The sequence below is a fragment of the Anser anser genome, assembly GCF_964211835.1.
Source record: "Anser anser genome assembly, chromosome: 4".
Lineage (NCBI taxonomy): Eukaryota > Metazoa > Chordata > Aves > Anseriformes > Anatidae > Anser > Anser anser.
In genome coordinates, this window is record NC_139724.1 from 38,603,550 (window position 1) to 38,626,768 (window position 23,219).

At 41.1% G+C, this 23,219-nt stretch overlaps 1 protein-coding gene across 2 annotated transcripts in view; it reads left to right on the forward strand.

Annotated features, from left to right (window-relative positions):
- SLC7A11 (solute carrier family 7 member 11) overlaps positions 1–23,219 on the forward strand; it is a 62,771-nt gene that overhangs the window by 33,963 nt on the left and 5,589 nt on the right. For both annotated transcript variants that reach the window (XM_083834107.1, XM_083834108.1), the window contains exons 7-11: positions 13,881–14,004; positions 15,254–15,357; positions 15,861–15,957; positions 18,952–19,101; positions 20,834–21,011. In XM_083834107.1, the coding sequence (XP_083690233.1) occupies positions 13,881–14,004; positions 15,254–15,357; positions 15,861–15,957; positions 18,952–19,101; positions 20,834–21,011 (653 nt within the window). The remainder of the gene's footprint in view (positions 1–13,880; positions 14,005–15,253; positions 15,358–15,860; positions 15,958–18,951; positions 19,102–20,833; positions 21,012–23,219) is intronic.

The following is a 23,219-nucleotide window of genomic DNA, read 5'->3' on the forward strand; positions in this document are numbered from 1 at the left end:
TTTTTGAAGATTATTTGTAGTTGTGCTTGGGCATCAATTGGAGAGGCTCCTGCTGAAGGAGAGCTTTCGGCTGGGTAAGGAAGGTTGCTGCTGGCTGGCTGATGGCATGAGTGGGCCAGCAGCTGCACGGGCATTACCTGCTCTGATCTGCACGTAGTGAAGCAAAGTGGTATGAGGTAAGCTCTTCTGCAGGGGTTGAGGATATTGCATCATTTCGATTTAGCAAGTGACTCTCCTTATCGATTTAATGCTGAGAGTGTAAGGTGTTGTGAGCAGGTACAGGTGAAGTTACTGCCTCGAGTGTACACAGCAACGGCAAACATCCACATGGAAGCGGATGCTTAAGAGGCAAACCCTCCGCCAGCACTCTCATCCTCTGCCAACCCCGTGGCACCTCTTTCGAGGAACCAAAGTTGCGGGAGCTCAGCAGGAGCTGCCTGTCCTCTCCCTGCCCCTGGTGGAGGTGTCTCCAGGTGCCGAGGGCCGCACAGCTTTGCAGGAGCTGGCTGGCTGGCGCAGAGTCTTGCAGCACCTCTGCCTCCAGGAGTTTCACTCTTATTTCCAAGAGTTTTGGTGGATCCAAGCGTACGGATGGGATGTGTGTGCGTGCTCGCTTCAGCCCTGGGTGGTGGCTGCCCCGGCTTTTCTCTGCGGTCGGTGTTTGGTTTGCGTTGCCTGGTGTCACATTGCTACAGAGCAGGTCGCTTGTTTCGGGCCCTCCCGGCTCGCTTGGCTTGCCGATGTGATAACCTGCTGAGCGCAAGGTGTATTTGTTTTTCTCCTTCTTCCTTTCTGTTTGTTTATGTGAATCAGCGTTACTATGAATCAGCCCTGCTAGAGAAGTAAAACAAATGTTTATTCACAGTCTCCCTGGGTAGCTGGCAAAATGCAAATCTGCTTTAACAGCAGGATAAATGTAATGTAACAACAAAACAATGTAACCTTCTAAGTTTCCCTTGCCCTGCATTTTTCTCCATTTTCACCACTTTAGCACCCAAAATACACGCAAGCCTATTTTAACCCCTTTCACTGCATGAGGTGCAGCCCCAGGCCCACGGCAGTACTTGTGCAGAAGGATGACAGCATCCTCTGTAGGGGAACCCTGTGCTGCTCCGCACAGTACTCAGAGCAGGAACAAAAGCCTCTTGCAAGACTGATGTACTCTTAAAGCTCCAGAGCTGTAAAATACACTGTGTTTTACTGGCAGGACCATGGGTCTCTCAGGGTTAAGCTAGCGATGGTTCTGGGCTCTCGTTAGCCTTTTTTGTTAGTTTTCTGTGATTAATAAGCAAGTGGTTTGTCCCAGCAGCCTGACTGAATTCACCCAAAAAGGTGAGAGAGCAGTGCATTGATGGCAGATAGGAAAGAGGGTAAACTCACCAGATCAGTTAACCAGAGGGGGAGAAAAAATGGTCCCAGTAGGAATCAGATAAACCTGTGTCTATAGACTTACAACGTCAGCTACTGCACGGTGATGTGAGCCGTCAGCGTCAAACACATGGGGCCAAACCAACAAATGTTTTGGCTGTGCAAGAATTACTGGTTTGGGAAGCAATCTGTCATTCAGCTATAATGTACTGCATGTTTGTATACTGACGCAATGCACGAAAGCCCTGATTGTGCTCAGCCGATAACCACTATCAGGTCATGCTTTGGGCTGCCAACTGGATAAGGTAACAAAGTGTATGTGCACTTGACATGTTTCGGAGTCTGACTTTTGATATGGAGCACAATTGCTGCAGTTCTCCAATGGCTTCTCCGCTTATCGCCTTGGGCCCGGGGGGGATGTACTCTTTGAGAAACAAGGGTGTGGTGAGGTGCTGCAAGCTTCAGCCTTGGCACTGGCACAGTGCAAACCCTCTGAGGTTTGTACTCAGGGTGGCCAGCCCATGAGCCTGTGTTGCTGCCAGAATACCCTACAAAACTGGAAAGAAAGCTTATGGGGTGGGTACTACTCTTTATGGTCATGCTGCTCTGAAGCGCAGGCAAAACTCTCCCAGGTTTTCCCCTTCCCAATTTAAAAAGCACTGAAATATCAATATAAAACCCAACAAAACCCATGAAATTCCTTATGAAAGTGCATAGATGTGGAACAGTTTTTGCTCTTTAGTACTACCCATGTAGGTCACATCCTGCATATAGAAAAAAGGGGTCCTGTGACCAGGATTCACAGCTATTTTTCCTGTTATTTGTAAAAGCACGCCAACACCTGCTGCCCATGGGTAGTTACATATAGCAGAAACTGCTAGCTTAATTCAGTTTAATGTTCTGATGTGTACCTTGGTGCAGCCTTTCCTGGCTGCAGAATTGAAGGAATTGCTCTGTGCCCCTTTTGGTCCACTTTCCCTTTGATGTTGAGCCTCAAAAAAGACCAAGTGTGGAGCACTAAGCCAATGTTATGTGAGTGCAATGTTATGTCAGAATTAATAGTGACATCCTGTATGCCATTAAGAGCAAACTTTTACTAGAGCACCATCTGAAACTTCTGTAGGCTGATGATGGCAACCAACTGAGAGAAAGTGCAATAGCATTTTTTGCTTATATGAAATACAAATTGCAGGATGAAACACAAAGAAAGGAAAGAACCACTAAAATGGCAAGGGTAGTATGTTCTTTATTGTACCCAGGTGCATCAGAACTGAGTTTTATAACTGCATAAGCTGTAATTATCACGTGCTATGTTGTCAAGAGTACTTACACTTCAGAAAATAGTCAAGACGTCAATAGCAATGGTATTATCATACACAAGAAATGATGTATATTCCACTTATGTCAGGTAGCAGAGTAATTTACTCAACTTTTGCACAGTCTTTTTTTGGCTGAGAAATTCAACGGGGTTGTCTTATTTATTTGTTCATCTTTAATGAGCATTAAATTGCTGACTGTATTAAGTTATGTCATAGTCATATCAAAACAAGACAACTTGGCTTCGTGCATCTTTCCTGTAGCGGAACATCTCCCATTCTGTGTGATCACAGAATTTCCATCAGAGAAGGCTGTGGACTCTCCTTACTCGGTGAGCGCTCAGACTCGTATTCCTCTGCATACCTGCTTATGGGTTTGCTGATGTTCTGGAAGCAGCTCGCTCACAGCGTAGCTTATACTTTGATATTTGGCTTTGTGTATGTTGGAACTTTAAATACACAATGACACTGATATTTTATTTAAGAAAATAATATGGTTAACTAACATTTCATAAGGGTTTTCAATCATTTAAATTGTAGTACAGCCTATATCCATGAACTGTAAACTAAGAGGATTTATATAAGATTATAATGGCTCCAGAGGAGCTGTGAAGTGAATAATCTGCATTTTACAAGTTGCACTGCTGTGGTCCATTATGTCAGTCCTCATTCACTGGTAGCACTTGTTGTTGAGCAAGTACTGTTATTTGCATCTTCACCTTGTCCTTATGTTTTGTTCACTGCAAAAAAAAAGTTGAGTACATAATACTGGTATTTAATTTTTGAAGTACGATGGAACAAAGTATCCCTTAGAGAGTAGTTTTGATGTCATGATTTGAAAAGATCTAACAGCAGTGGAGAGATCCCCTCCATAGGTCATGAGAATGGATAGAGAATAGGAGCACTCCAGTATGACAAGAGGTTTAACTTGTGTTGGGGTTATTTTAGAGAAAAAAAAAGAATCTAACTCATCGTATCATGAAGGAAGGACAGGCACTTCTGTTTCTTCACATCTACTTACTACAGGAAAAAAAACAGCTGCTAAGTAAAAGCGGATAAAAGTAAATAATTTATCTACAAAGAGCACAGAAGACCATGAAATTCCATTTGGGTAAAACTTCACTGCAGGATGAACTTCTTTTGTGGGTCTAATACCACAAAGTATTTCTGTAGATGTGAAAAATACGAAGAATCACTTTAGCTTTCTTACTTGGTGATTGTGAAGGCCATGAGCAAAGTCTTTTTCCTAGGTACAGACACAAGTAGATCCCAACCACAGGACACCTGTGGGCAGCACCTGGGCATGGTGTTGACTGTTGTTAGGGTCAGGGTGCTGTCCTGGAGGAACTGCCCCAAAGCATAAGGAGTTGTGTGTTTTCTATGCTTCTAAGAAAATAATTTCCCCAACAGCAGCCCAAATTCTGTGATCTGTTCTGTGCTTATACTGGTTGCTGGAACAGGCCTTGCTAGCGCTTTTGCTAAACTAAAACCTGGATTTGTCCTCTTCCACTCTGCTGGTGTTTTCTCTAGGCTTATTGTCAGGTGCAAATGTCTGGGGGACTGGTGCTGGACAGTATGCTGTGGAGTGCCAGCATACGGGGCTTCTTGAGGGCACCATTACCCAGGTTTTAGTAGGTTGATGCTGAGTCAGACTAAGAGACAGTGCAGTAAGTCCCGTAAAAACATCGTTGTCAGTTTGTTTTTCGATTTTAGCATGAAAGAGTAGAGCATCATTGACAGATGGTACGCTGGAGAGTGTGCAGTTGCAAAGATGATTCTCTTAAAAAAAATAAATAATAATTCTGAAGCCTCACTGACCACACTGTCTGAGCTCATTGGAAAAGATTAATAATTCTTGCTACTTCATGTCAGTATCTGATTTGAAATACCTTGAAGGAACTTGATTTGCAAAAAAGTTTCAGCATCTTAAGTGTACTTTACACCTTAAGTACCTTCAGTACCTTATACCTTAAATGTAAGCCCTTTAAAGCTTACATTTAAGATTTCTCAGCTTGGACCAAGAAAATGAAAATCCAGCTTTACCAGTGATTTTGTACACATATGCTTTTCTTCTCCTGTGCATGTGATTGTAGTTCAAGTATTATGATTTTTTTTTTAGTGAGAAGCAGTAAAGGTAATAAACCAGAAAAAGCTGATATTCCCATTTGATGTCTGTTCAGGCCCCTCTGGTTACTGCATTCAGCAAAGGCACATTTTAGCTCATGTTTGGAATTTGCTGGATTTCTCTTGTCAGTCATCTTGCAGAGTTATTTCAGTGTGCTATGTGGCCTGCCCCACAACTGTAGCCTGTCTGCAGGGCTGTCCTTAGCTGGAGCCTCGTTTCCTTCCTTTCTGCAGCGAAAACTGTTTTTCTGCCGGACGGTTTCCTTCTTGGCAGTGCAGTATTGTTAAGACATCTCCCTTTAATTTCATTTAAACCTTTTTATAGCTTTTAAAATGCTAATGCAGCCAGGTACCCGCAGTTACCCTTTTTCTCATTTTGAATTCCTTCAGAAGAAGAGCCTGCCTCGGTAAATGATATTTCAGTTTCCATGGTGTTCCTTATTGCAAGTAGCTGCTCTTTTCATCACGGAATGGTGCAATTTCCATTCATGCCAAAATATCAATGGTAACGTACAGCAGCAAATTGTTCCTTTATGATGGTTGGCATTGTGGAAATTTTCCTGCTCGAAATTAAATGTCACGGAATTTAACAAGTTTGAAAAACCCTACTCCTTTTATACACACGCACATGCAGACACGCACTCCTGCCTCCGTTCCTCTGCACACCTCAGCATTTGTCTTCTGTTGTTACCACGAGGAGTCATTAATATGCTAATGGTGTGCTTCATAAGAAGTTCAGAGGCAGGGACAAGGGGGCAGCCATCACTCCTGCACCCTCGGCAGGAGCCGGGCGAGGTGTTTTGCGTTCGGGCTGCTTGTTCCCAGCTCTGAACCTCAGTGGTTCATTTCCAGAGTGATATCAGCCGCACCAGTCTGCTCCCTTACATTGCTCATAGTGTCACTTCGCCATTTGCTGTTCCATAAATCAGAAACATAAGTTCTCACTATAGACAGCAGGAACACACACACACCAAGGCAGCGCTCCTCTTCCACCCCAGCCCTGTTGCCTGCCAATGCCCGGGTACCTGCAGAGCATGGGAAGGGTGGTGGGGCAGGCAGTGTGTTTTAGTGGGAATCCTTTTGCAACCACCATCGTCTCTTTTCCTGGCATTGCCATCGTTGTTGTGTGGCAGCTGCTCTCTGCTGGCTTAGGTTTCTGAGCTATGAGGCCTGATCTGCTCATTTCCCCTCTCTTGGGTGCCCTTGTTCACACTGCTAAATCCCACCCCAGCTACTGCCAGCTCTCTGCCTGCTGCTGCCTCAGTCCTTTAGGGGAAGGCACTCGTGTAGGATTGCAGCTCTGCGTGCTGGTAGGTCTGCAGGGAACTTCAGGAGACTCCTTTCCTTCTAAAAGTGATTCTGCCCGGGGAAAGTAGACCCCGTTCATAAATCAGGTGCTCAGAGATTTAATAATTTCAAATTCCCAGGAGAGCCTCCTATAATAGATAAAAACTGCTTTTAATATGCAATTATCTCTTCACACCCTTCTTATTACATTTATTTTAGGCCTGGCAGCGAGGTGTGTGTCTGTGTGGAGCAGTTAAGAGAAAGTTAGACGTGAGATCCTGCGCTAGATAAGGCAGGTTGGAGGAAGAGCCTTGAAATGCTCCTCGGCCCCACTCCCCTTCATTTCCATATGTGATGGAAGTGGTGATGCTGGCTGGTGTTTTATTTTTAGAATCCCTTTTAGAATCCCATGTCAGGTTTGTGGTTATAGCTTCCTTGCCTCCAAGCAAGCGCTGTGATTTACTATTGCTTCTCATCATAACCTACACAATTGGCAGTGCTGTAAGCACTTCCAGCAAATAGGCCTCAGAAGAAAATAAGAAGCCGGAGCTTGTGAAAGAGCAGAGGTGCTCCCTTCATCTCCTGGTTGAATGTGAGCTGGGCAATAAAAATAAAATCTGAGTTTTTTGGGTCTCAAGTGGAAAAGGTTACTAACTTCCTAGAGTACAGGAAAGTTTCCCACGAATGAAATAAACAGAGCATGTCAAAGCACTGACATTTGATAGGGAACATGGAAGTCATTTATCAAAGCTGTGATTGAGAAACCAGCAGTGACAATATACTTGTATTTGAATCCTCTGAGTCTAGACTATGCTGCTTTTTAAAAGTCAAGCTTTTGTGAAAGAGAGTGGCAGACACTGCTTTTTTTTACAGGTCCAAGCTAAACCACACCTCACTTGTGATACCCTAGATTAATAAAGCTGTCTCTAAAGGTGAGCAAACATATATTATGATTAGAGATGGCAGACACCATCCACGAAATGAGGATTTTCAGAATCATTTATGCTCTGGAATGCTAAATGCAGTTCCCTCACTAGAGATCATGTTCAGCTGCTGCCCAGTTTTTAGGCACTCAACTTATATCACACCTACCTTTTCTCCAGGGAAGTCTTCTTCCAGGCTGTGCAGGGATAAGCGTGTCTGTGTTCCCAGCAGCAAGCCTGGCTCCATGCAGGAGTGAGCAAGCCTGACTGTTAGAACAAGGAAGTAAAGCCTATTTAGGTCCTGTGGACCTTTAGGTCTGCTAGAAATGTGTGACTTAGGGTCAAGTTACAGTGCAAAATAAAAAATAGGTCTGATTATTCATACATCTCTTGGAAACAATCATAAACTTTGTACAGTAAAGCTGCAAATGGGGTAATCTGGAGATGCTAGATACTGGCACTCAATGGATATATGGAAATAGTTTATCAAAGAACTGTCTGAGAAGTCACAGGGGATGACTTACATCTTAAGTTTCAAGTCTACGATCCATTTCTTTTTTTAAAGATACATTTTTAAAAATTTAGAACTCTGTTTCCTTGCATTTTGTATCATTTCAGGAGCTCTGTTTTCCTCCTCTTGTGTTCGTTTCTTGGGTAGGAGTACTTGGTGATTGCTATAAAAGAAATGTGCGTCGCTCAGCAGAGACACTGTGTCTAATATTTAGTGTTGTAATCTCAAAAGTACTTTGTGGATTTAGCTGTCGTCTTTAATATCTGCTGAGTTGCACTGTTTTTCTTTGGGAATACTAGGAATCCTGTCCATTCCATGCGAAATGAATTAGGATCCTGCTTTAATGTCGGATGTCTCTTTAGCTGCTAGTCCAAGTTTCAGATGAATCAATTCTGCTCTTCAAAGAAAGGTGTTTCGTAAAAGACATTGGCTTAACAAGTTAGGACTTGAGCCATGGTGTAAATGAATCCTTCACTCTGGTGAGATTTGGCTAACCAGCCCGAGTTGGTACATGGTGCGACTGCAGCCAAGTTCAAATTTCTATTAAAATAAAAAAAATTGCATTGCAAATGTAGCAATTACCCTTAAGCTCTCAAGGGCTGTTGACAGATCCATTTCTGCTGAGGACTTCAGCTGGAAGGGTTTGGCTAGAATAAGATGTTATGGAGAATGGTGTTACTCTGTGCAATTGGTACCTTTCTAGGTCTTAAGTTTTAGCCAAGAGAGTATTTATGCTAATTTACTTTTCAGGAAACCCTGCTGGAAAGGGTACTGAAAACATTTGCGAAGTTAATAAAATCTCCTGCCCTTCCCAGCACACTTACATCACAGTTGGACCCTTCAAAGTCAGTTGGTCATAGAAGACCCCTTTTATGAACTGTAACCAATTATAAACCAAACCAGTGAAGTCAAGCTCCAGGAAGACAGCAAGTAATTAGACACAGCAGAAGCCCTTTTCTTCTCTTGCGAGGAGATAGAAAGTGAGAAGGGTTTTAAATGCAGACTGAGGCCCGATTCTTCTCTCTATTATCCCGGTGTCGTGCTGTTGTATCTCTGCTGATGTCAAACCAACGCATCAAAATGGAGAAGGGAGCCCTTCAACTTGCACCCCAGCAGTAGCAACCATGGTGCGTGCAGTGGCGTAAATGAGAGCGCGGCTTAATAGCTAGTCTTTCCTTTCTCATTTCTCCCCTGGAAAATCACAATTAAAAGAAGATAAAGAGAACTCGCGTAATTTAATAGTGTCTGCACCGCAAGCCCACAAACAGCAATTCCAGTCTGGAACATAAGGCTGGGCCTTATTGGGAGGCAGTGAAGGGAGAGAAGTGGGGATCTGCTGAGGAGAATGCTTGCTACAATAAAAAAAGTAATCGCAGTTTGTTGCTAAAACAAGTCATCGCCGAGACCTGTATTAGCATTTACAAATATACGGACCCAAGATGTGCTGTGATGACCCCATACCTTTTGCCTCTACATTCGTGGCTTTGATTCTGTCCTGGGAAGTGGCCTCCGCTCAAGTTTTTCATCTTCCTTTTACTCCATTTCTTGTAACTCCATTTCTGATGGGTGAGATTGCAGTTTTTTCACACAGTGACATGGTGAGAACCATTTGATCCTTTCAGTGTAATGGTCTGTCTTACAGGTTGCTTTTCACATGAAAATGGTGTATGGGAGGGAAGCAAGTTTATGTCAGATCATACTGCTCTACTGCCCAGGGTTCAGGATTGCCATAGTTCACTGAAAGACCACCTGGGAATGTGTAGAGATGTAGGCTGGGCTCTGGTGTACACAGCATTTATTAAAACAAGCCTGTACATCTCCTGGTCTTGTACGGGAGTCCTGGGAATCTTAAATTACTAGCTCTCTTGATGCTTTCTGTACTGTGTGTGGCTATTTTTTTTCCAGTATCAGGATATTTGGGTAAATCTGCACTTGCGATTTCTTCGCCAAGCTTTGGCCCTATGGACTCTGCAATGGATGATTAGATTTTAGGAGTGCCAAAATCTGGAAACAGTTCATTTGGAAAATTGCTTAACAGATTGCAAATGGTGAATAAATTATTGCACAGGGGAACCTTTCAGAAGGAACTTGAAACTCCTGTGGTGGTACATTTCTGACTAAAGAAATATAGAATATACAGGCTTGTGCTCATGAAAACCAAATCCTTTCCTGGAAGCCACGTGAAAGAACTGGGACTTTCCCTCTCTTCTTCTTTTTATTTATTTGTTGTTATTTTATTTTATTTCAATATAACACAAATTCTCTTTCACAATTACTACAGCACAGTAAAGATGTGGTTTATCACACCTAACTTTTCCAGCAATTACTGGATTTGTTTAGATGCTCTTATGTTTTCTGACTGTGTCTCATTGATGCAGCTTTTTTCCAGGAATAAGCTTTTGTAAAATCTGGATTTAAAGTGGATGCAAGGAAATGATTTTGTCATGGCCTCTAAACAACAAAGGATGTGGTGACAATGTATTTTATACTTGTGAATTCAGCTGAATCTGTAGGGCATATTTTGATTGTGTGTTTGTTGTTTCATAGAAAGATCAGTCTGCAGTGGTCACAGCTCTTAGCACTTACTGTTTGTTATTATAAAACTTGTCATTAAGCTGGGATATGAGCTGTAGACTTCTGGGAATGTTCCTCAACTGATTTATTTACGTTGTTCTTCTTATCCCCAGGTTCTCACTCTTGATTTCTTATTTTTTTTTCTTTTTTTCATTCCTTCGTACTCAGCCTTCTCTGTTAGTTTCTCTCAGAAATATGTGTGGGAGGTGGTGCAGTGCCACAGCAGATTATCAGAAGATCTATGATTCTACAACACATGAGGTCAAATCCAAAACCCAGTAGATATCCTGATTAACTGAACCCCGTGCCCTTGCTCCGGGGCTCTTTACAGACTCTAGAAGGAGGAAATTTGCTTCCAAGCCATAGAGGAGAGCTTGGCAGTACATGGCAATGCATTTCAGCCCCATACAGTCACAGGCGGGACTGGCTGTATTCCTAATGCTGCATTTCTCTGTGATGGTAGATGCCTTGGAGACTTGTGTTCTGGGAAGCACAATGCAGATGTGTCCTTCATTTAAGCTGTCTTGATCCTTCCTTACAATTGCTTTGTATATAGGGCTGAAAGGGAAGATTTGGCTTAGAATAGTAGCTAGGGGTGGGTAAATCTTAATGCGTAGAGATTCAGTTCAGTTTTAATTACCATTTAGAAGCTAACTTCATTGTCTAAATCTCGTCTGATTTTATAAAGACTTTTGATGATATTGTCAGTATTTTCTTGGTTCAGTTTTCCTCAGAATTCTTTCGTTTTGATACTGATTTTCTTTAAAGTACCACAGGAGCAGCCTACTTGAATATCATCTTAGTGGTAATGCACAAGCCAGTTCCTAGGCATTGTGTGGGTTTGGCACTAGCATCTGCACCGGAACTTCTACTCAGAAAAATACTCTGAGAATGATTTTTCTTGATTTGGAAATAAGTTGAGATTTCACTCTGAGATGAAATGCAAAAGGAAAATGCTGCCCTGCAGTAACCAGTGACCAGTTCAATGCAGGATCAAGTCCAGGGTCAGTTTTATGCAAAAAAATATGGCAGTCTCCCATGTGTGAGCATAATGCTATGTTTTTTAAGCTGTTGGCCGTCCTGAGGTCTGTCTTGGTCGGGCAAGAATTCTGTCTTGGCTCCAAGATTTTTTTCCCTAAGAAATGTCATATTGAAATGGTCAGGTTTCCTTTCAAAAGCTTTAGCTTCAATGAATGAAAATCTTCAAGTGAAAATTACCTTTTTCTCGAATTTTCTCACTCCCTCTAGTCCAGAAGTGTTTGCTGGCTGTGTGGTAGTTGTGAATTCACATTGTGTCAGAAACACAACTTATCAATATGCTAACACCATATGTTGCATTTGATTCATAGGACACGCAAGTGAAAAGGTGAAATCTACATACTTTGAGGCAATTTGATAGAGAATAGAACTCAGGTATGTTTTTTCCTGATTTGGACAGAAGCCCAGGAGGATATATAAAATACAAGAAAATCGATACAGTGATCCTCTAAGGAAAGGAGGTTGTCTTCAATGCTAATGGCATTACAGTTCCTACCCCGGTGCACTCACTGCCTGTGGTTCATAGAAGACATTTTGATAGCGGTTTCCTGCTGCAGGTTGGGAACTGCCTCTTAAATTGGGTGGATAGGAAAAGCATGATTAAAGCTCTCACTTAGAAGTTTTACATAAGGCTTGCACCTGTCTCTCCATGCCTTCAGATGATTCAAGGACCAAGTGTAAATCTGAACTGAAGCGTCAGTGAGAAGCGAACCATGCTGCATTGCTCACCCCCGAAATCCTCAAACCGGCCTTTCATTTCTGTTGAAATCTGTCACTGAAAGCAGTGCCTAATAAGCAGCACTCAGGCGGGCTCTGTGCTAGTGTGCTGCAGCCCTCTGAAGGCCTGATCCCGCCGGGAGACAAAAGGAGGTGCAACCGGAGCGCTCGTGTCACGACGCCCCCCCCCCCGTGCTGCTGCTTCAGGCATGAGTTAGGATCTTTTTTTTTTTTTTTTTTTTTAATGAATACAGCCTGCTGACGAGTTTGGGCTTGTTTCGTTGTTGTTTTGTTTTCTCCTGGTTGTTGTTGCTATTACTGTAAGTGGGGGTTAGTGCTCATCAGTGATGAGAATGCTCACTTGTGGAAATGTGTGTTTTTTCACCCTTGGTTTTGAATTGCTCTTTTATTTTAGAGGAAATAAGGCTGGGATTGAAGTTAGAAGCGAGTACGGCAGCCAGGTTTTGATAACAGTTAGAATGGACAAATATAGTTTGTTTGTAAGTTTGACAGAAAATGTCATTTCAGTCATTCAAATGGTATGGTGAAAATAGCCTAAAATCGATATTTTTGGCTAGACTTTATTTATTTATTTATTTATTTATTTATTTATTTATTTATCTATTTATTTATTTATTTATTAAAGCTGGAGTAAATGCTGATTTATTCAACAGCTTGGTGGTTGAAGCATTCGATTAAAATTTCTGTTCCGGGAGGAACATACCCAGGTCAGGCTCAAAGCTTAGCCAAACTGTCTGTGAATTACCTGGCAGCTGAACTACAACTTTTTGCATGGCTATGTTATCAACACCCAGTTCTGCAGCATTTCTTGAGTTGGTAGCCGTGTTTCTTCTAGCAATACAGCACTTGTGTTCTGGGCTGTCTGCTCTGGTCCTTGCCATTGCCTTCTCTGTCATTAACAAGGGCATCCTACAAACTGATTCCTTCCACCTTCATCACATGAGACCATTGGCTTCAGGTAGAACCGATATCACATCTACCCAGATTTGATCCTGCAGTACAGCATGATCTTGTGTACCTGGATTAACTACAGTGGTTGGCACCACAGTTGCTAAGGCATGCAAGATGTGCAACAAGCGATGCTGCCCTGCTTTATTTATTTATTCAGTTTAGAGCTTCTTTTCAGCTTTGTACAGGCATACTAATGTCAAGGATTCCCCTGAGAAATGAGGACTAGAAGTGAAGAGGATCATTAAATTCTGACCCAGCTGTGTTTCTTTGAGAAAAAATGAGAAAATAATGGATTTTTGTGTTGGATTTCAAAACACCTTGTCATTTGAGACAAATACAATAGTCCTTTTGCTCTGTGCTTGCAGTCTCTGCTGGCACACCAGAATTCCCACTTCTTTCTCTCCTTTCCCCCACCTGATTGAGTGACCTTCACAGCAGAGTTTGTCAGTTGTGGCAACCTTAGCATCTCTTCAAAATCTTAATATAGCTAGCTGAAAGGATCTGACAATGATGCAGCAGCTCTGAGGGAGCACAGGTATAGTGTCCTTCAAACTGCAACATGTGGCCTTGGAGTTAAAGGACCAAATACTGGTTTCAGACCTGAATCCCTTCTTGGTGTAGAATATCACCTCAGATATTGAGGTGCAGATACCACCTCAGCTGAGCAATGGTATCAAGAGACTTGAGTAGCACTTGAAACATCTGGGTTCTGAGCCCCATTGGGCTCAGCTTGAAAGGAAAATAAAAGTAGGCAGCTCAAATTGGCCGTGCTTCTTGTATGGGAGGCCTGGGAGCCACAACCTCTTTGCATCCGCAAAGGATTTCTCCTTCAGAAAGGTTTCTCACTTCTTTGTTATAAGCATGGTAATTTACTTTGTTGATATGGTTTTGTTTAGATGTGTTATTTTTACTGGTAGTTTCTAATTATGGTATTTTGGGCTCACCAAAAAATGCACTCACCATCATTAGTGGCTGCTTCTTATGTTATTTGTTTCACGTTCGAGGGTAGCAACCAGATTGTGAAATAATGATCTACCTTGTGTATTTCAGAAACATACCCCTCGCAATATGCATTTCAATGATTATCGTCACAGTTGGCTATGTGTTAACAAACGTGGCTTATTTCACTACAATCAGTGCTGGGGAATTGCTGCTTTCAAAAGCTGTAGCAGTGGTAAGTTACAGAAGAGAAATTCAAAGCTATATATCCCTGCTGTATCCCAATTACGTTTGTTGATATATTTTTATTTCCAAGGGAAGGAAGGAAAAAAAAGAAATTGGGAGGGAGGGTGGGGATGATGAGGGACATTTCCAGTCATGTATGGCTCCTCTTTTACACAACAAATTAGCAACCAGGTAAACTTTGTCTGATTTTTGATCCCATTGATTTGATGAATGGGATTGTATTTAAGGCCATAGCATTTGTAATGAAATGTTAGACCATATTTATTTAATTGATGTAACAAAGTCCATAGGACTTAAATTTTATAGCTAAGTACATACTTGAAAAATTCGTTTCTAAATCAGGGGCTGAGCTCCTGGGAAACAGAAAATACAGATACTTGTGAAAGTGGGAGGTCTAGGCTATTTTTTGTAGCAGGAAACAGTAGTGCTGTCTCTGTACAATGTGTGTCCCAGGTGCTTAGGAAGGGGGGTGCTGTCAATACTGGAGTTTATTTGGGAAGGAGTTACAAGGCCACCTGGATTGCAAATGCTGTTGTGATTGGTCTTGCTGAATTGCTGTAATGACACTGATTTTTATATATACAATAACTGACTTGCAGCAAGGAAATAAAAAATTTCCATTTAACTTTCCAGTAGTGACACTGCCTGTGACTTTTTCAATTGGCATGCCATTTAAAAATGACCAATTCTGTAGCTCTTGGGAGTTTTAGGAGCAAAACACTTACGCACAATTTTCTGAAGATTTGCAATCTCTTGTGGTGCCCTCAAACTATGAAGTGTGACTGGATGGAATATAGTCTTGGGTGGCATCAGCTAAGTAAAATGAAGGCTACAGAAGAAAATATAAGGTATGCAGATCAGATTTTGGTCTGTTCAGACTGGGTCTTCTTTTTGGAGGCATAATGATCTGAAATGACATTAATAAAAGACTAGTTCCACCTCAATAGCTTTGCCTCAACTGGAGGCCTACCAGATACAGTCAGAAGTAAGAGTGAGAGACCTTATCGGCACTAGTCCTGGTGCCACAAAAGGAAAGGTAACAAATGCACAGCACAAGTTTCAATGAGGGATGCAGAAAAGGCTATAAATAAAAGTTACAGTACTTATTAATAAATTTGTTAATGAATTAATTAATAAATTGAATGAACTAATAAACTAATTAATAAATTTGTTAAAGTAAAATTGCTCTCATGTTTTATGAGGGAAAAATCACTGTATGTTTCTCTCTCCTCTAACAGACCTTTGCTGAACGATTAATGGGAAACTTTTCTTTAGCTGTACCAGTGTTTGTTGCTCTCTCCTGCTTTGGATCTATGAATGGTGGCATTTTTGCAGTCTCCAGGTGAGCATATGCTGGTATTACTGGGGGTGAAAGGCATGGGATATACATTGAAAGTAAGGAAGCAAGGGAAAGGGAGAAAAGGACTCACTCCTTTAGCAGGAAATCAAAAATGACTGATATTTATCAGGTATGGGATATTTTTTTCTTTTCACTTTCTTCCTATTGAGTTTAGTATCTTTGTTAAAAACCCTTTGAACGGTTTGGAAATGGATCCCTCTGAGTGTAGCACTTAATTAATGGCTGCTTTGTTTCATGTGAAGGAGGTAAATTGGAGGGAAAATATTAACTACTTCTAAAGACTGATCATAGTGTAAGGTAAGAGGGGGGACACATCCAGAGATGACTTTGATTTCTGCATATGGGCTTCTCCTGCTACACTTTGCATTCAAAATACCTCAAACAAGCCTAAGAAGTGCTGCTTTGTTGTGTGACTTTCATGAGCCGCTTTGCCTAGTCACAGTAATGAGCACATTTAAAGTCTGTCCACATTTATTTCCCACCAGGATGTTCTTCGTTGCATCCCGCGAGGGTCACCTTCCGGAAATTCTCTCCATGATTCATGTCCGCAAGCACACTCCTCTGCCAGCTGTCATTGTTTTGGTAAATCATACAAACAAATGTTCCTGCACAAGAATTCATATTACAGGCTTGCTCTGGAGGATTCGAACAGAATTTGGGCACTGCTTGAGTCTCATTTATTAATGTATATGTAGGCTTTGGGCAGGGCAGAGGACAGTAAAGAGAGGAAAGAGATTTGGGAGTTGTTCTTATTCTATCATCTCCTCCTCACTATCTTGTCGGTAGCACTTCACTGCTTATCATTGCAACCTAATTCATGTCTTATTGCCCTTTATTTCTAAGAACCTGCTAGTGATGAGCTAGTTTGCCTTTCAGAGAAACAAATTCCACTTATACAAACAAACAAACAAAAAAGGGCTTCATTTAACTGGAAGTGCAGCTAAACGCTGGCATCTGGGAGCACCCTAAAGGCTCATTATACCACCTTACAGTGAAAAACGCAAACAATTATGCACTAGGATAATGGGAGGGGAACCCTCAGCAGTGCAGTGTAATGGTGATTAAAAAATGAGAGAGCGTGTGCCTGGGCAACAGTCTGTGAATTGTCTGAGGAAAAGCACCAGCATTATAGTCAAAATCCTATTACTCACTCCTAACGTAGAGGCAGAGCTAAATGTTGGTCATGTCTTTGCATTGCAGGCTAATTTGTATAGTAAAATGTTAGGACAAAATGTCAAAATACAGACCTCACACCAGTTTGCATAGTGCCAGTAGATTTCCACTTAACTTGCAGACTTCATAACTGTGGGTGTTCAGCCCCTCTGTTGGGACCAATGACTGTAATGTATCTGGACAGACCTCTGCATCGGGGAGACTTCTAACCACAGTAGAAGATGTGTGTGCATATATGAATGTACACTAATAAGATCAGTTGCTTGTACTGGAATTTAAATAATCTTTAATTTTTTTTGCTAGAGATGCCTGTGAGCTCACTTGTGAAGTGCCAGCTGAAGTGTTGAATTTTATACATGCCCATACAACTGTAGCATCCAAGTTTTGAAAATTAGACAACGTATTTATTGTGAAAAGTTTTAATAGAATTCACTTTACTTTAACATTTACTTTGCATTTTATTTCTTTGGACTGAAGTATTTGTAACTTTTGGGTAAATTGCACTGACTTTTCTGTGAAATGAAATGTACTAAATATGTATATATATATTTTTTTTTTTCTGAAAAATGTCTTCTGCTCTTGCATCTGGTCACCGGTGCATTGATTTCCTTTTAAAAAAAAGTCATATTCTCATATGAAGATGGCTTTCATTCAGAGATTTTTATTTTTCTCTTTCCTCAGTGCAAGTAGAGTAGTAGTGGGATATATTCTGCATCAGTAGTCCACATTTTAGAATTTTCTGATTTTATTTCTCTTGCCAAGGTCTCTACACACTGTTCAAAAGGAAAAAGATCTTGAGGAGAAACTGAGAAAATGAGCATGTTCGGTGTTTGAGGCTTGCCAAAAATAAATAAATAAAAATTAGGAATTGAGAAATTTGCTTATTACATATTTCCTGATATTTGACAGATGTGTGTGTAACAACTCCAAGAAACCAGGCAGTCTTGTTGTAACCCTATTTTGTTTCTTTTATCCTTTTGACCTTCACTGGCCATGGCTCTTTTTTGCGTTATCATTCTTATAACTGAGATTTAAAACCTGTGGGCGCTGAGTCTCTATAGAAGAATTCTTGCTCAATGTAATTCAGTGGTAAAATTTCCTTTGACCTTTACAGAGAAGAAGCTTGCTTAATATCTGTGTGTAAAGAACCAAGCTCTTTCTAAGTCATTAGAGGTTGGAAGCCAGAGACCCATATTTGAAGTATTGATCCTTCTGGTTCAAATCCATACAGCCTTCGTTGCTTAAAAAAGATAAATAAAATTTAAAAAGGAAAGAAAAAGAGCCTGTGACTCCAGATAACTCATACAACTTAGTTTTCTTTATGTAAGGATTTAGCCCATCATAATAGGGCAGCTGCTAGTGATTTCACCTGTTGCCTCATTGTAAACCTGGAGAGGCTGGCACTGCTAGGACCTCCTGTTTTTCTGAACAATAGAACTATAGGGAAGTTGATGGGTGCCTTCATCCCCAGATGCAAGGCTGTGTCATTGCAGGCATAGGGTGTCTCATATGGGAAGTGTGGACTACCCTGCATAGTTGTCCCAAGCTACAAATATTCTGTTTTTGTCCAGAGATTACACTGAAGCAGGTCCATGTAGCCCATACTAATCATCTAAGCCACCCTCTATGCGTAAATTTTGAGTTCCTTACAGAGACCTTGTATCTCAGGACACCTGTTTAATGAGGAAATGCATTTCTTCTACTGTTGTCTCTCCTTCTTGCTGTTCAGTAGCCTCCTGAGTGACAGCTAAACGCTTCTCTGCTTAGAAATGTTTGCATTTCTGATGTGCAGTGAGTCTGCACCCTGCAAGCCTAACAGGCATGCTGCAGATACGAGATGGTGTCGGTGCGGTGCACCCAGCTGGCACATGGTGTATAGCTAACCCCTACCACCTCCTCTTTGCTGAGTTCACCCATTGCAGACTGTGGGAATATAAGATTTTTTCCTCTTCCACAAGACACCTTGAATCCTGGTGATATGAAACTGCCTTCGTATGACTTGATGCAACCAAAATTTAGCTGCTTTTGTCATTTACATCAATGATGAGAGAGCAGCAGTGTGCTGGGCAGGTCCCATGAGAACAAGGCAGGGTGCACAAGTGTTTTGGTGACGCAGTGGGCTCTGTGCCTGTGCATTTGCCTGGGTCATGGGGGACAGATATGTATTGATCACATGTGGTCAGCCAAGACACATACATATTGATCAAATGTGGTCTTAGGGGACAGTTAAATATTGATCACACATCTGACTGCATGAGAATGGGAGTCTCAAAGTCTGTGGCCCTCACGTGTCTCTGGCTAAGGCTGTGTTGCTCTTCCCCATGGAAAGATTTGGCATCACTGCTGTAAAATAATCAAGATCAATCCATTAAAAGCCTCTTACGCTCTGAATTTCTTTTGCAGCACCCTCTCACAATGATAATGTTATTCAACGGGGATCTCTACAGCCTCCTGAATTTCCTCAGTTTTGCCAGGTGGCTTTTTATTGGACTGGTAGTTGCTGGGTTGATTTATCTCAGATATAAACGTCCTGATATGCCTCGTCCTTTCAAGGTAACCTCCGCTCTCTGCTGTTTTACATGAATTCTTTTCCCTCGTATCTCAAGTGTAGTCAGACAGCAAAGGAGCATTTTCTAATGTAAAAAGCTAACCTCTTTTGAGAAAAACAAGAATTAATAGAAAATAGTATTTTATATTGAAGAGTCCCCTTGTGTTTTCCCACAAGTTCTCCAGTGCCACCCTGGCCGAGTTGTCTTTGGAAAGACAATTCTTGCGAATTCCCTGGTGGCTGTGGGGAAGCAACTGAGGTTGCTGTGCAGAAAGGAAGGTGTTTGCTCAGTTTTACCTGTCTGTCGTGTTGAGGCAGTGTGAGTCAAGCTAAGGTCTTTATACTCTGCCAAGCTGTGTGAAAATACATCTAGTCCTGTGTAGTCACACAAGCTTCAAACCGCAAATATTGGGTATGTGTCAACCTGACTTTCAGCTAGTCCTCAATTTAATCTCTATTTTGATAAAAGCTTGAATAATTTTGCCGACAGAAGTCAAGACAGGCATAAACATATAATATAAACATTTATTTCATTGTCTATCCAATATAGAATATTCCATTGTGATGTACAAATAAGTTGGTAGTGGATCTATTGTGATATATGGGTCCCACAGTTGAGATGCAGACACAGTTACTGTGAAACCAGAAAGAAAATGATAGTAGTCTGGCATGTTGAACAATAGCTGCTTCAGCCTTGGTTCTGCCAATGATCTTGTTTCTTGTAAGTAGCATCTTACAAAGTAAGTTGTCCCATTGTGTGTACGGAAAGGTAATGTCTATCGTGAAAAGAAAATGGAGGATTCTAGCCCTTTTGATGTATTTCCAAGAAGCCTATTTTATGAAGAACTAAGACAGTGCACTGTTGCATTCTTGTAGGCATATCAGCAAATAAGGTCAACAGCACAACCCGTTTTGCTTTGATTAAAAAAAAATGCTTTGACAGTGCACAACAGGAGCAGTAGTGTTTCAAGGCATGAAAAGAAAAGAATAATCTCCAGGGAATTCTCCAGTTCTCCATTACACCAAACATCTCACTAGCTACACATATAGGCATTTCCCTCAGAAAGGTGCTAACATAATGATTGCAGTGGCATTCTTGAAAATTGAGAAAATTAATTTGATATTGTTATTTTTTGGTACTTTCAACAGCGACACTGATAATGCTATCAGTCATACTGTCAGAAAGTGCTTTTTCAGTAGCTATCAGTTGCATAATGCTATCAAATATCTTTATCACCAGTCAAATGGGTGTTTAATTTGCTCTCTTCCTGCCAGATTTTGATTTTTACCTTAGGAAGAAAATCAATACGTTCTTAATAGTTTTAAAAGGGGACTTGAGCTCCTTGTTGTGTTTCAAAATGTTTTCTAATAGGTAATTATCAAAGAGGAAATCTTTACTGCAGTTGGTGCTGCTTACTTATCTACTGGAGGATTAGAGAAAGGACTTTTGCAATGTAACATATTTACAGCCCTTACATTTTAAAGGATGTAAAACACTGTAGTGTTTTAGTGTGTAATTAAAAGACTTCTGTGGTGCTTACTCCACAGTACTCAGCTTAGTTTGGTTCCTGCAGTCACTGGCATTTTGTGTGCCTGTTCTGGATACCTGTATTTCTCCAGGGCTACCCTGTACTGCTGGGTTGTATCCAGTTTGCATTTCATGGAACACTGAATGCCATTGTCATTCAGCAGCAAGGTCAACGCAAAGTAATGGTTCTTTGTGTGGTTGTATTTCAGGTGCCTCTATTTATTCCAGCATTGTTTTCCTTCACCTGCCTTTTCATGGTTGCACTGTCACTTTACTCCGACCCAGTCAATACAGGGATTGGATTTGCAATAACCCTGACTGGAGTTCCTGCCTACTACCTCTTTATTGTATGGGACAAGAAGCCAAAGTGGTTCAGAAAGCTCCTAGGTAAGTCACTGTGGGGCTCCCCTCCTCCATCCTGACTCCGGGAATTTCTCAGGGCTCCCAGTGTTGTGAAATCCTTTTTATCGATCCCCTTGGCTGCTCTGCTCGGGGCATGACAACGCAAGTTTCTTTCTGGTGCATGCTATAGCGCTGGTCTGCCAGTTAAAATCAGTGTCAGCTAACTAAACAGAGATGTTTACAGCAAGCCTATTCTTCAGCTAAAGAGATTTGACTTCAAATACCTGGATGCCTCTCCCCTCGATCCCTTCTTCCCTCCCACCCCGTCTGATTCCTTTTAAATCACTGATCTCCTTCCCCTCTGTAACACTCAAGAAAGTATTTCACTCCTAAGAGAATTGGTTTGGAAATTTAAATGTCACTATTGTGATGAGAGACTAGGATGGACAGAATGGGCCCTGGCGGTACCACATGTGTGTAGACCACTGAGGAATATGTAGAATGGGACAGGCTTGGTCACGTTTGATGGGGATGTACTGTCCTTAGTGATGAGTTCCAACAAACCGATGGCAAAATATATCATACCTGATGCACCTCTGTGGAAATCATTTCAGTGCTTTGTGAAAAACAACTTCCAAGTGATTTGGCTGTGGTATTTCACACCTGGAATACACAGAGAATCATTTTTATGCCATTTCTCGAAGTTTATAAAAGCATTTGTGAAAGTTCTGATGTGTTGGAGTAGGGTTACTTGGAGCATTTCAATTAGAAAGAAAGCATTGTAGTTTATTGTAGCACCCCCATTCTTCTTTTCTTTTTTTTGTTACTCAACATGCTAAGAGGTTACCAAAATGCAGGTAATTTTTAAAGAATGTAATAACAGAGGCAAAATATTTGAGGAGTAGCAAATAGTCTGTTAAACAAAACTGAAAGAAAATCTCTGCTGCAAAACAAAAATTCAACCCCTGAAAATTTTCAACTAAAAATAGCTTATTATATATATATACACTAAGTGTATATGCTGTTATATAGTATAGGTTCTGAATTGAAAATGTGTATTGTCTTTTGTGCTGCAGTATTAGGGGATGATTTAAAATGAGATTCTCACAATAAAAGAATATTTGAATATTTATGAATATATTATACGCTAACCTGTTATATGTGTTTATATATATATATATAAATATAAGGTATATGTATTTATATCCTGCTTGTTGTAAGATCTGTGAGTTTCTCTGTCAATTCATGCTGGGAAGTCCGTAGACAATAGGGCAGAACATTTTTACAGAAAAAGATGTTAGTTTAAGGCTAGGAAATTCTAGTCTATTTATTTTTATATCCATAAAGTTGTAAATTGCATGAAATATCCTGGGAATGGGTAGAAATTTCCAGCGCAAATGAAAAGAGACATGTCAAAAAGACATTCTATTAAATTGTTGTTATTTATCTGTTTGTAATTTCTCAGACAAATTGACATTTAGGGTCTAGGAAATTCTCCTTATCAAACCCAGGAGATTTTTAGCATTTTCTGCGGTGTCTCAGAGGTTTTGGAATACAGTTACTTGAGTCTGTGGCCACAGGATGCCAGTGTTGAACCACATTACTTAGGTGAGAGGAAAAATGTTCTCTTTAAGGTAGACTGGGTATATGTGAAGCTCACTCTGCCAGCTGTGACAACGAAGGTAAATCTAGCTTTTCAGATAGCACAAAATTCTCCTTCTGGAAAGAAGGCCTGGTGCCTGTGTAATGTGCACAGACACAGAGTGCTGGCTCACGGGGGAAGGCAGCGGATGCCTGTCGGTGGGTGAAACAGCTTGTTCGCTCTGCAATTATTATTCCCAAAATAACAACAGTAATGACAGAAAAGCGATGTTGACAGTTTTGGGGTGGAGTGGAGATTTACTTGATAAATAAAAAAATATATATATTTTTTCCTCAGAGTGAGCAATAAACATTCTGCATGGGTCATTATTAAACTGACATTATTTCTGGAGAGTTAAGGGTGCTCCGCTGTATAGTCTGAGAGCATTTTTCAAAGGCACTGAATGAGGCTGAATTCACTTAAGGTACCTCTGTGAGATACGGGAAGGAAAAGTCATGGGGCAGCTGCAAGCCTGTTATTCCAGCCTTGAAACAATATGCATTAGATGAGTTTAGGCATGGAAGAGTAATTCCAGACATGGTGTGAACAGACAACATGAAAAAATGGCATTGTAATTTACCAAAGGTAGATTTTTGCCAGACTGACTGGGT